The sequence below is a fragment of the Gavia stellata genome, chromosome 3 (assembly GCF_030936135.1).
Source record: "Gavia stellata isolate bGavSte3 chromosome 3, bGavSte3.hap2, whole genome shotgun sequence".
NCBI classification, from domain to species: domain Eukaryota; kingdom Metazoa; phylum Chordata; class Aves; order Gaviiformes; family Gaviidae; genus Gavia; species Gavia stellata.
Window position 1 is genome coordinate 41,090,008 of NC_082596.1, and position 14,069 is coordinate 41,104,076.

At 37.0% G+C, this 14,069-nt stretch overlaps 1 protein-coding gene across 2 annotated transcripts in view; it reads right to left on the reverse strand.

Moving 5' to 3' along the window:
• CHD7 (chromodomain helicase DNA binding protein 7) overlaps nt 1-14,069 on the reverse strand; it is an 89,825-nt gene that overhangs the window by 14,584 nt on the left and 61,172 nt on the right. The window contains exons 13-22 of one of the 2 annotated variants that reach the window (XM_059815820.1): nt 12,507-12,650; nt 9,952-10,207; nt 5,154-5,364; nt 4,436-4,631; nt 4,046-4,213; nt 3,211-3,390; nt 2,811-2,921; nt 2,520-2,725; nt 1,365-1,564; nt 615-774 (exon numbers count right to left, since the gene is read on the reverse strand). The exons of the other annotated variant lie outside the window; for it this stretch is intronic. Of the exons in view, the coding sequence (XP_059671803.1) occupies nt 615-774; nt 1,365-1,564; nt 2,520-2,725; nt 2,811-2,921; nt 3,211-3,390; nt 4,046-4,213; nt 4,436-4,631; nt 5,154-5,364; nt 9,952-10,207; nt 12,507-12,650 (1,832 nt within the window). The remainder of the gene's footprint in view (nt 1-614; nt 775-1,364; nt 1,565-2,519; nt 2,726-2,810; nt 2,922-3,210; nt 3,391-4,045; nt 4,214-4,435; nt 4,632-5,153; nt 5,365-9,951; nt 10,208-12,506; nt 12,651-14,069) is intronic. 2 annotated transcript variants of the gene reach the window in all.

Consider the following 14,069-nt stretch of genomic DNA (forward strand, 5'->3'; position numbering starts at 1 on the left):
AGAATTTCAAAAATCAAATCAGGGCACTGATTCAGGTAAGAGAAATTTTATCTGAAACAAAAGAGAAAAGAAGAAATATTCTGTATAACATGGAAAGCAAGAGGAACGGAGAAAAAGAACGAAGAAAAGAGATACACTCACACGTAGGTGAACTACTATATGAAACTCTGGAAACGAAGAACTGGATATTTGAGTTTAACATCTAAGGAACAGAACTTGAAGGACATCAGCCTGAGAGACCCCACAAGAAGGGTAAGAAACAAACAGCTTTTGTTTAAAGACAGTCAATTGTCAAGAGAAATAGACTTAGGGTAGGGATATAGTCCTTCCTTTATATGGTAAAAAGAATAACCTCATCTAGTTCCATTCTTATTTAGTAAGTAGAAAACAATTTTCTTCAGAACTGTGTTTTGAGCGCTGATCAGTCATAAAGAGCTTACAGAAGTATCCAGGTATCTGTTAAGGTGATTATCCCCAAATAAAAAGTAATAATGGCCTTTACATCCTATTAAATGGCCCCGTGTTTTATGAAAAATATCCAAAAAAGAAGTTGTGGACTTTTCAAAAGCATGTAGTAAAGAACCCCTCTAAATGAAATATTTATTAGTACTTACTTATTACAGTGATGTTTGAGATGTTTCCTATAGCTGTCTTCTTGAAATAATACATCTGGGTTACAGGTTGTGAGCCAATCGGCGTCTTGCAGCATTGGCTGCGAACTCTGGGCTTTTACTTTCTTGCCTTTCCTCCCTCTGGGCACTGGTGCAGACAGACCTGCATAAATCCCCAATATTTCTTACACAATCTGAATAGAAAGGCTCTTACCCCAAAGTGCATTACAAACATACATTTAAAGCTATCACTGCTTTATTAATTCCTTTCTGGGCAACACAACCACCAAAAACTGAACAGCAACATACAAAAAATTGCAAATAACAAAATCAACCAAAACTTTCATGCAAATTTAGGTGTGAAGATTTCAAAAATTCAAAGCACTAGCCAGAAAATGGTGTTATATAAATATTTCTTGTAAAAACTCTCATGAATCTGAAGGGCCATAAGGAAACAAGCTTTCTCATTTACGGCAATTTGAAAGAGATTAACTCCAGCAGTAGGTGCCACTTAAAAATCATGCTAGAATATTTGTTCAAAACTGATTTAAGGGAAAGAACAATGCATTCTACAAAGTGTCTGAGGGAGACTTCCCCTTTAAGTATGGACCAAGTCAAAGCCCACCTTACTCATAAAATCTGACAAGATCCTACGACATGTCAGAATGGCTATAGTTTAAACTAAATACATAGCATGACTGAAGCAATTCTTTCCTATTTACTAGCATCATTATTTGATTGTGGTAGACATACCGGAATGATTAACCAAAGCTCGAGTTTGCCCATCTGCAGTCGGAGTGATCAGATCCCAGATGAAACTTTTGATATTTTCATCCCCTTTGTAATGATTAAGACAATATACCAGGATAGTCCGGCAGATGGTTTCCACATCTTGTTCTGTTAGCTGACGTTTATAGCGCCCATGTGAGAGGATGTCAGTCCACCGACCCCAGCTATAAGAAAAATATGTTCAATACAACAGCCAGGGCACTGGTATTTTAATTTGTGACTTTCAATTTAACTCCTGGTACCAAACAAGTTGGGACCTCCTGTGTTAGCACTAATGCATTTTGCATTTGCAGGTTACGTCAGGGAGTCCAACCACCAGCACCAAAGAGTTAGGAACGTTTATTTTACAGAACAGGCAATAAGTTCACTGCTCGTAAAGTTGCTCTTGAACTACCCTCAAAATAATAAAGTACATATGTTTAACTCTAATGGTCCCAGTAAGCTACAAATAGGAAATTCAACCAATTCCTACAATCATGGATCTGAGGAATCATTCTTATTTTGATCCCGAAATCCATTATTAGCAATTGTTGTATGCAACTTCCTAAAATAAAGACAGTCATTCTGAAGCCCACCATGTTAGCAGTCAGATAGAGATACTTGCTTGCAAAGAGATAAAATTCAAACTGGTAAATCCAATGGGAAAAAACAAAGTAGCAAACACCTGAATTTAAGTAGTGCTGAAATACCAGAATCTATGTTGAAAACTTCTAGGTTGACTGTTGATTTCACAACCACATTGTTCTTTACAAATACACTTTGTTATTCTCCACAACGCTAAGAAAAGAGAGATTAAACCTCGGTAACTCAGGAATTCTTTACACTATGAGAAACCAGAAACAAATATTCTGTCATCACAAAACTACGTATCTTACCAGTGAGCTCATAGCCATCTGTGAGACACTCAGATACTTTAAGCTAAGGAACACATATATAAGCAACTTATATACATAGCAACTTAAAATCTCACTGGCATGTATACAGCGTAATGAGGTAAAGGTTACGCAGTAAGAGATTATGTGAACATGTCCAAAAGAAGGATGAGTTATTTACTATATATCATTTCCATATTTTCAGTTCTTTAGCCACAATCAGTGTATTTAATCTGTATATCCTTACCCATAAACCAACAAGTTCTTCTCCACCCTGAAACATTCACTTCTTGCATAACCCTGTGATTTGTCCTGAGGCCTACGGGGCTTTGTGCTAGGCTTTTCTTCAGAATCACTTTCCAGGTCTGAAAACTCCATCAGTTCATCCTCTTTGACTGCACTGTAGAGTCTGGTTTGCTTTCTTACTCTTGGTGTATCAATAACCAAGTTATTCTAAAATGAAAGTGAAAACGTAGAAGTTTAGGAGGGGGGAAAATCTTCAAGGTAATTGTACTAGGAATTCTCATAAAGCTCTTACCCTTCCATTTAAAGCATCAATATCCAGCTCAGCTTTCTTTGCCCACTTCTGCCAAAAATTAGGGTCATCCAAGGAGATGTCTGTCCTGTTCCCAGATGCAACAAAACTAGCCTAGTAAATGTGAAAACATATGCATTGGTTTCTTAACTGCATGCTACAAAGAATATCTGTTTTCACTGGTAAATACAACACGTAGGACTTATAAAGTGGTAGTTTCAAGAAAGAAAAAAAGGTAAACCTGTAAACTATCATGACTGGAAATACAGATATCCCAACATTTGTGAGGACAATATCTGAGACAAGTACATTGAAAACCTAAATTGACACAGAAGGCAATTTAATACTACTTCCATCTATCCTGATAAATTTTATCAATTTTCCTCTGAATGTCAATGCACACCTTTGCAAATGTTGAGCCTTTTCCTTCAGATTCAATAGTAATTGTGTGTGTTCGCCTTAAGAGAATCTGATCAATATCCTCTTCACAAAACTTAGACCCTTCATCTTCCTCATCCATCAGAGCACCATATGCCCCCTTTCGAAGAAGATCTTCTATTTCTTTCTTAGAAAGCTGTTGCACCTGTAACATGTTAAGAGAGGGTTTTGGGGTTTTTTTTGACATCAGCTAATGTGTACATCTGACAGCATAATCAGACTGATTGCCCTCTTATTTAGCACTTTAGGAACTGAAACTCTAAGATAATGTGGTGTTGGTCAATTAAACATTCATGCTGAAGTCACCTTTAAAAGAAGAATATGAACAACAAAATTCTTAGGACAAAGTTACATGAGCAGTTTAAACACTTTAATAATTCATTGTCACTGAATTGCTTTGCTTTAGCTCTGATGACTGCTGAACTACTCCTGGGAGCAGATTTAACTTACTAAACATGACAAAAAGCTAAAGCAAAAAAAGTCCAAAGCAAAAAAGCCACACCAGAAAAAGCTGACTAGAAGAACTCCAAAAAGTGCCACCCTTTTAATGTAAAGGGTTGAATGATGAGAATGGATGAGGATTGAGGGAACATGACTCCACCTGCCCCCTTTTGGCAGTAAGTGAGCCATTAGATAGGCTGAGCCAGTTCACGTAGCCTTGCCCTTAATTAATCCTACTTTAAAATACATGCCGTACTCCATCTGAAAACCACTGTCTCCAGCTATAACACCAACAATCAAGAAAGTGTTACACATTCATAGCATTTGTTGATCATGCACCTTAATATATTAATTCTCACCCCATTTGTAGCGTTTTCTCTTCCACTCATAGATTGTAGCACAGCCTTATCAAGGCCAAGCTTCAAGCTAGCTTTGTCAAACATTTCCCTTTCATAAGAATTCCTTGTTATCAACCTGTAAATTTTCACTGATTTGCTCTGTCCTATTCTGTGACATCGTGCTTGAGCCTGATGAAACAAAGACAGATACTCAGTTACAAGTGACGGAAGAAAAAATTTTAAAATAATCAATACAGAGAACTTACTTTAAAAGTTATTGCTTTCAATATAAATAATAATCTTTATGCTTTCAAGAAAGGGACAACAGATGATTTCTCTTGTAGGTGAAGAAAATCTCACAGCAAAAAGGCAAAGAAATTTTTTCAATAAAATCACCTCTTGTAATATTACCTGGAGGTCATTTTGGGGGTTCCAGTCTGAATCAAAAATGATGCAGGTATCAGCAGCAGTAAGATTAATGCCCAAACCTCCTGCCCTTGTACACAGGAGGAAAACAAACCTATCAGAATCAGGTCTTGAAAACCTGTCAATAGCTGCCTGACGCAAGTTGCCTCTTACTCGGCCGTCAATTCGTTCATATGGGTACCTGAAATAAAGATGCATTATAAGGAGAACTTTATTCCAATGGCATTGTTTCTTTGTAAGAATATGCAATTAAAAAAAAAAGGTAGGTATGCTACTATAGGGTCAAAAGAACTACAACAAACTGAGTGACTGCTCCTGTATCAACTAACTTCATCAGTGGAAGACATACTACTTTGTCTCCTGCTTTGCGTCTTTTGGTAAAGAACAGACTTTCACTCCAAGGAATGAAATAAATATTCAGGCTTAAGCTAAAAAGCTCTAAGAGTCACCAAAACATTTAACTGAGTAGTAAACTAATAGGTTTAAAGCTCTCCATGTGAGATCATTTTGTATTCACCCGGAAGAAAAAACTCAGCACTTGCAACTTACAGGTATGCTTTTCCCTTTAGTCAGATCACTACAGAAAATACTGTAAAGTGTTTGAATTTCATCCCTTTTCAATATGGATTACTCACAGGTTAAATACTGTGGCCACTGAGGAAAGCACAGTTTATTTAGAATTGTATTATATTGTTGCTCTCACCGTCTTTGAATGAGGTAGTCTTCCAGTATGTCCAAGCAGCGCACCATCTGGGAAAAGATAAGCACCCTGTGGCCACCAGCCTTCAGTTTTGGCAGCAGCTTGTCAATCAGTACTAGCTTGCCAGCAGCCTGGATCATTGCCTGGAGCTGAAAATCTGGAGAGTCGGCATTGTGTGTTTCTTTAAACTCTTCCAAAATTTTCTCTTCAGCACCTGCAAAGATTGGACAGCAATACATGAACACCGCAAAGGGTTTTATTAATAAACAATGAGCTCGCCTTCAATACCCTATAGAAACTGCAGGAATGTTTTAAGCATTATGTGAATAAACATTTATAAAAAATATTAAGCTTAAATTTAAAGCAAACATATACACAAATAGAGCATAAATAAAAAGTAACTTTGAGCATTCATTCTTTTTCCCCTCTTTTAAACAGGAGTAAACCCTTTCCTAAATAAATTCATATAACTATTTGATGCACACAATTTAATGAAAAATTAAGAAAAAAGATGAAAAAGTAAGCCATATTCCAACTGATCAAATGGATTTTCTGTCCTTTTTTCTAAATGCAACATGAAAGAAAAAAATATCTCGTTTCCACAGGAAAATACAAGAATACAAATCACATTTGATGTCTGTGCCTCCAAAACCAAAACCAGGCTTAAACACACACATGACCTGGACCTGCTCCTTCCATTGAAAAAACTAATTGCGGGGGGGGGGGGGGGGGGGGGAGAGATAAACAGCTGTGAAATTATTATTTTACCTTCTATTTAGCTTTCTTTTCTCACTGAATGTATTTTTTTGTTCAGTTTGATGAAGCTATCCAATGTATATATTCTTTCCAGAATTAGTCAAATGTTCTTTCTTGCCACTCTCTTTGCCTATGAATAATATGCATAGCAGCAAATACTTCCTTGTACTACTTCCTGAAGACTACAGACCAAGTTCAAGTTTTCTCTTCAACCTCTCCTATGCTTTTATTCCATTTTTTAGGTCACTTCTACAAACAGTGGACTATTCCAAGAATTATCAGATCACTATTCTTGGCTATGTAAAAGGTTAGGAATCTTCGTTCTAAGCTTATTTCACATCCAAATAAACCCTTTTTTGGAGCTGTCTTTTTCAGTCCCTCTGTTTCTTTTGGGTTTTTTGTTTTGTTTTGTTTTTTTAAACAAGATGTAGTTTATAAAGTATTTCTGGTTTGTATAATATTCAGCTTCAATACTGCTTTTGAATAACACGAGGAAAGGTGGGAGGGTTGGGGGAGGGGGGAAGAACAGCTTACTGCCAGGCTTCTGCTGAGCATCTCTCTCACATCCCAGTTCTAAATGGATGCCTGTAAACAAACATGCAAACGCACCCTCCCTGTGTGATCGCTGGTTCAGCGCCTACTGTAATGTGGTGTCTTAACTAGATACCACCCTAAGCAGGCTGTCTGACAGCTTCGTATTACTCAATACACTTTCACTGCTAGCTTTTACAAAACTTAATGGACTCAAGATGCGACCACACTTGAAGGTAGTTTTACATCCCTGAATCTTCCTTATCTGGATTCGCCCCCTCCAGGCATTACTGATGCTAATGGTTTGCACATAATAAAAATAAATCCATGTGAAAATAGTACAATCAGACACTCCTTCGAGTTCCCTTCAAGCATACCACTTCCCATCTTGTAAAAAGGGGCAGAATTTTGGGTAGTGAATCTGAGATTCTGTACTGAGCTTAGGCAATTTCGCGATATAGTAGGCTGTCAAGTAGTTCATATACAGTAAGTTCAGTGATCTTTCTCTATTACATCATTTATTTCTTACTCAACTGTGATATCCAAATTTAAGTTTCACTACTATGAAGTAAAGCAATATGCAAACACAGCAGCTGCAAAAGCAAACTACCTAAGCCAAGCACACAACAAACCCACAAACAGGTCTAATGAATGGTGAATTTTCAGTATCAGAGTTTGGTCTCAGCAAGACCCACTTCCATAACAGACCACGACCTCCAAAAATCTGCTCTTTCAATAACCTTATCCTAGCTAAACCCTGTAAAAGACCACCCTGTCTTTTTCATTTCTACTTCAATTGCAATTAAGTGATGTACATTGAGTAGCCTATTACCCAAAAGTTACTTGATATAGTACCTATAAGTCTGCAACACTAGTTCCTATCCTAGCTGATTTTTAGTAGGGGATGAAAGGAAGGTATTTGAATATGTGCTTGGTCCATCAGGGAAACCCCCACTTCCACTCCTAATTAGGAGAGGCTTCCAAGGCTCAAGAGGGCATTAGGAACAGAGCTCCAATGTTCAACACTGTAGGATGTGTAAGTAAGTACAGAGGCACTCCCCACTGCTGGCTCCTGGAGACAGAGAAAGAGGAATGAGGTATAAATACTTGAGAATGGTTGCTATGGAGAAAACAAGGAGTCCAGCTCTAAGAAAAATGACAGGCAATGTTTTGCCCAAGTTGGTTGGAGAAAATGCAGCAACTCCCTCTAGAAGTCTACTCAAAGAATCTCAGCAGACCACCATTCTCCCCTCCACAGAATAGATCTACCAATCAAGAAACAAACAAAAAAACCCACTCCACATTCAACTCCTACCATACTACTTCCATCATATAACCTTCTATGGCTGTTAACTGAAGATTATCTAGAAGACTTGCTTGCAACTTTTATGCAAAACAAAACACAGTGTTCTACTTTGGATCTTCAAATACACATGCAGTACTGCTTGCTCACAAAACCTGTAAACTTGGAAGAAGATGAGAAGGATTCAGAGACACCTTTATAAAAGCAGTTAAGTCTCGAGAACTTGCTATTGCAACAAATCATTCATCAGAAGAACACTATGCAACATTATGTACTAGCACTGCAAGACCTCTTGGTAGAACTACAATAAACTTGTGCCATCACTTTAAGTACAAAGATGTTAATTATCAATCAACAAAATAAAACCTCAGGCTCAGACAACTACAGGATGTAAGAGTATTTTCTGTCCTAGAACTACAAAGCATGTATTTATTTAGCTCCATCTCCACACTAATAGTCAGAATTTATTTATTTCTCCCTCAAATCTGAAGGCTTGACACACCTACCATGTTGCTGCATGACACCAAGCAAGTCCAAATGTTCAAAAGTGACAAAAATGTTATAAAGGCAAAAGTGTTCAAGAGACAAACCCACCTCCCTTTATTAGGGTTAAGATACCGTCATCAAAAAATTCTTGAAATTTTTCATGCAGCCACCTGGACTTCAGCAGTCTCTAACAGACATTAATTGATACAAGACTTGCGAGGAAAAGAAATCACTCCTGTAGGCAACACTGCAAGCATTACTCATGAACTCTATTTGACAAAACAAAGTAGCACCAAAAGATTCAGTTTATTTCTTTTAGCAAACATGAAATAAGGAAAAATAATGGCAAGATTAAAACTAGCTGAAAACCAAGAAATGTAAAAGGCATCAAGTTCAGAAGCTCATAACCTAAACATCCTAAGCTATTTTCTGGTAAACTCATTTATATAATGGGTTAACTTAAAACAAAGATCCAACAAACAATAAAACCCTACACCAGATCCACAAAGCTACTTTACTGTACGCTCATCTGAGTTTAGAAACTGAGCAGCCCATCAGCATGGCTGGGTCGAAGTACTTCAGAGTAACCCTATATCACGTCTTTGGAATAATTACTTGTACATGAAGTATCATTAGATATAATTTCGGGAATCAGTTTAAGCATTTCCCCCCCCCCATTTAAACAAAAAAAGTCAAGGAAAAAACCCGCAATATGGAAGTCATACAATAAAAAAACTGAAATCACATATGGCTCTTGAACAAAACAGTCTTTCATCATGAAGCTTATAACCAGCATATATCATATACAGCAAGGAACAGGAGTTGGGAAATAAGAAACTAGTAGAATGCAACCCTGTACGGAGGCTTGTGTTACAGCCTCGAAGGAAAGATTTGATATGACCAACACATACAAGTTTACCATACTTCAGACAGGTATAGCTAGCTGGTTCATCATATGGTCGACACCAGCACAGACTCCCCAGGTAAGTGGTCACAGCACCACGACTGTCAGAGTTCAAGGAGTGTCTGGATGACACTCTTAGTCATATGATTTAGTTTTGGGTAGTCCTGTAAGGAGCAGGGAGTTGGACTTGATGATCCTTATTGGTTCCTTCCAACTTGAGATATTCTATGATTCTATAGTACTTGCCATAGATAATCCTGATGTAAAACCAACAGCATCAACTGAAAAACAGTATTTGTCATTAAAGACTAAGATGACATTCATACAAATCTTTTTCTGACTAGTTAAATTAGGAAAATGAACGGACAACATGTGGCCATAAAAGCAGGTCTGATCATCATTTCCTACCCCACAACTTTTATTCAGAAATTTTAGGTTACTATCTCAGAATGTTCTATGGCAAGAAAATAAGCAGCAGCTAACTCTAACTCTGAAGAAAAAAATGGCCATATTTATGCCAGCATCCAACAACCTGCATGATAACTGAAGTCTTGTCTGTGAGAAATAACAGAAAGGAAAACTTGATAATACCGACACTAACTCTATCAGGGCTAGGAAGCCTTGTAAAAAAGCAGCACAGATGTCTTCAAAAGCAATGCTGTCCTGGCTAGCAGATATCCACACCTAAGAGAACCTAAAAGGTTATCTCACTTTTCTACTTAAAATAAATGAATTAAAAAAAAGACACACTAGAACAAAATTTAACTTACTGAATTTCCTTACAACCATTTTTCAAATGTGGAGAAAAATAGGAGGCCTACCATTAATAAGGTACGGATGATTGCAGCATTTTCTTAGTTCCATCATAGTGTTTAAAAGATTAGGTACATTTGCCTGACCTCCACCCTTGGAAAGAAACGTGAAATTCTTTTCAAGAATAGCACGATAGTATTTCTTCTGAATATTTGTCAGCTCAACTTCAATGATGGTTTCCTCTTTGGGGGCCAGGTTCTTTTCTACATCCTCCTTGAGACGTCTCAGCATCATCGGCTTCAAAATAGCTTGGAGTTTTTGCACCTAGGAAATATATATAAATAACTGAATTAAAACTGCAAGGCTTCAAATATTTATTTTTCAATTTCCTTAATTCTAAAATCCTTGTTTCCTACCTCAAATCCCAAGTAGATAGCATTTGTAAAAAAATACTTCCTCAGTGACCTAGAGGCTGAGTTCTCCTTGTTAACTCAGCGACATATACACTTCTAAAGTCAATTTTTAGTGTGCAACCCTTCTGTTTAGCGAATGTTATTAAACAGACCTCACTTAGAACTATCCTACTCGACAAGGACAGTACTGCATACGAGTCGTGCAGAGCTAACCCTAAGTAAGCACAGCTATATAAGCAAATCTGACTGTAAGATCAAGTTTTGCAGTTAACTTCTAATCACTAAGCACAGTGTTTAATGCTATTTTTCCCTTTATATATCTGCTTATAATTCTTTTCTTATTTCCCCAGTTCTGACATCCACCAATGTAGAAAAATATTTAGGCCTTGTCTCAAAACGAAAACATTTTATTTCTGTAAATTTTTAATACACTAACAATTTTAAGTGTCTCCAGGTTTTGCATACTTTAAGACACATCCTAAATGGGGGTACGGGGAAGAAATGACCGTTTTCCTCAAAAAAATTAGCTAAGTTTTGTCAAGTTTTTGTAAAGTCTCTTACATAAAAAGCTCAAACATATTCCATATAGAAAAAGACTAGCATTTAGGTTGTTTCAGGTTGTCTCTCAAAATACAAAGCACCTCAGTGTTGAAGAGCTGATAATTCACCCTGAAATTGGTCATCATTTCCTGATGCAGAGCTGCACAGCAGAAACATGAACAAAACACACTTTCTCCTGAATTCACATCATTCCCTTAGTAACAAAGCAACTTCAGGAGAAAAAAAGATAAATTAGTATGGAGGGATGAACAATTAAAAAAATTACATGTAATACGATAGCAAGGAATGGAGGAGAAAACCCAAGTCATTAACACATAATCTCTCCTATCACTTGAAAGATCAATCACATTCCAAAACATCTAATGATGTATCAGCAGAGAAGGCACTTCTTCCAAACCCTGTTGGCCCAAGCAATCCAGGCTCCAATTCTGCTCATGGCTGATGGCATTATTTTAGTAATATTTCCATGTATGGCTTCAAAAATTTCCAGTTCTGCTCTGCTGGCATTCTGAGCTGGCCAGACAAAAACTATGTTGAGAGTTAGGATATATTAACTCCAGCTCAAACACTATATTAACAGGACTACATGGCTTCTGGATCACAGCTGGCTCACTTCCAATCAGGTCAGAGTCCATTCTGACTGGCATGCAACTGCCTGCACAATCTGTGGAAACATATCCTATGATTCCCTCAGGACATGTTATGATTTTTCCAGGAGGTAAGGGGTTGGGGGAGAGCTGCATTGTAATTTAGACTATTACATATGAAAGAGTTGCTCTCAAAGAAAGTTAACAAATTCAACCAGTCAAAAGTTAGAAATACCAGAAATTGAATTTTCAGACAAAACCAACATGAAGTTGCACACAAAAATGTATGCAATCGTGAAGTAAGATTCTCATAGGGTGCAGAGGGCCAAATTAAAGTGCCTAAATTCAGATGCCATGCTTCAGTTAACTCCTAATATTAAGGTGATTTGACTGTTACCTATTTTAAGTTTTATACGCAATCGTCAGAAGCTTTTACATTTTAGATGTAAAACATGTTGCATTGAGGGTCTTTCATTTTGCATTGATTTATACACTTCTTTTACTGGACAGCTTGAGAAATCTGTTTCTAAGTCAGTCAAAAAAAACCTCCCTCCATTTGGTTACCTGTTGTTAAACCAGGTTTCAAATATGTTCCTGTTTGCACAGAAGTCATTGATAAAACTCTCAGATGTTAACTCCACAGAAGTTACAGAGGACAGTCCCCTCACTCTGATACTGATGCTTAAGGAAGAACGTCAACTGACAAGTTAAATTTTCTTAGAGTGAACAAGCAATTCTAGAAATATTTTCATCCAGCAACTGTTATGAGATGACCTACCCCCATTTTTAAACACCACATTTTAAGGAGGGGAAACTCTCCCTGTTTCTGCATGACCAACGGACAAACAATAAAAAAAAACACTGACAAGGCAAAATGACTTTTGGTCAAAAGCAAAACACTTAACAAAATGAAAAACAAAAAAAAACAGGGATAAAACTACTGTGGTCTTCCAAAAAGTAAATAGATATTACTTGTAAAAACAAGTAATGAAGTTTAGATATAATAAAATGGAAAAATCCACAATATCTAAATAGAAAAGTAAGTGTGCAGGAGAAGTTTACCTGTTCTTCAGTTTTCAGATCACCAAATTCTTGCATGAATGTGGTTTCTGATGGGAAGCGACCTGGTTCCAAGAAGTGAAGCAAACTAAACAGCTCTTCTACTGTATTTTGCAAAGGGGTTCCAGTAAGCAGCACTTTATGTTCCTGAAAGGTTAAGAAATAGTTGCCTAGTAATCCATCTAAATTAACTTTCAATGGAGAAATACACAAAATTATCTCTTTTTTTCCCTATATGTATCTCTCATTTTTGCTTCCTCTCCCCTCCCCCAACTACTTACATATAGCTCTTTTCAAGACATTTTTAACTAGTATTCTGGCCTTCCTTCAGTGATAGCCCAGAAAAATACTTCACTACTTAAGCACCTTCAAAAGTACTCCAGATACAAGAAGAGATTTTACTGATCTACAACATCCCAGCCCTTTCACAAATACAATTAACTTTAAATGGCAAAGTAAGAGCTGAACTTATCCCATCACTTCCAGTACAAATCCATCAATTTACCACACCTCCAATAGATCTCAGCGCATGAATCTCTTCGGGGCAGGTGTAAGTTTCTAACCTAGGGAACCTGAAGCAGAGTCCTACTTTCCATCTACACACAACAGAGCATGAGACTGGCAGAGACAAGAGGAAAAGTTGCATATTGCTTTAGAAGAGGAGCCCAGAGAAGTTAAGCAACTAACCCAAGGTCAAACATGAATTTAGCAGTAGAACAAGAACTGAAGTGAGAAGCCCCGTATCTCCGCCTATGGCCGCGCCCATAAACTCAGCTTTCCTCTAGTAGCAAGCATAAGGAAAATAAATTGCATACAGCATTTTTTCAAACTTTCATTCATTAAGCCTCAAGACTCCTTCAAGAGAAGTATTGTTTAACAAACAGGGGAAAAAGAAACTAAAAGTGACCTAGAGGTCACCAGTGCTTGTTTAAGCTAATGTTTATGCCTCTTACCAGAAATAAGAGGTTTTGAGTTCCAGGTGTTAACTTAGCATGACTGCATTCCTCTCACATTTTTAAAGAATTTTCTGACCAAAACCCCAAAACTTAATTATTTTGCCTTTTAAATGGTAAATACCTTTTAAAACCATCATCTTATCTTTCTCTGTGTGCTTAATACACTTATTTTGTGGACATAACGTAATACATAATTATGTCAGCATCAGAAACCAACTCAACTTTTCCCTTCCTTAGTCAGTCTAAAAGAACATCCTTATGGCCACACAGCAAATTAACATTAGAGCTGACATTAATGCAGAGCAGTTTAACTTTCACACTCGTATTTGGCCACCTGACCACATTATACCTTTAAGTTTATCTTGATTCTATTAATACAATCCACATCATTCTAGGTCTAAATCAATGAAGAGACTTATGAAACATCAGCACTCCAAAATTTAAAGATATACATATGCTTCCAGGTGCTTTAAAGACTTTCTCAGCTGCATTCCTCTCATTCTTCTTAGCACCTGATGATTCTACTTGAGAAGAAAACCTTTTATTTTACTTTTTGATGAAAACATAAATCTGGAGTAATAAAAATACAGAAGATGCAAATGTAAGACAT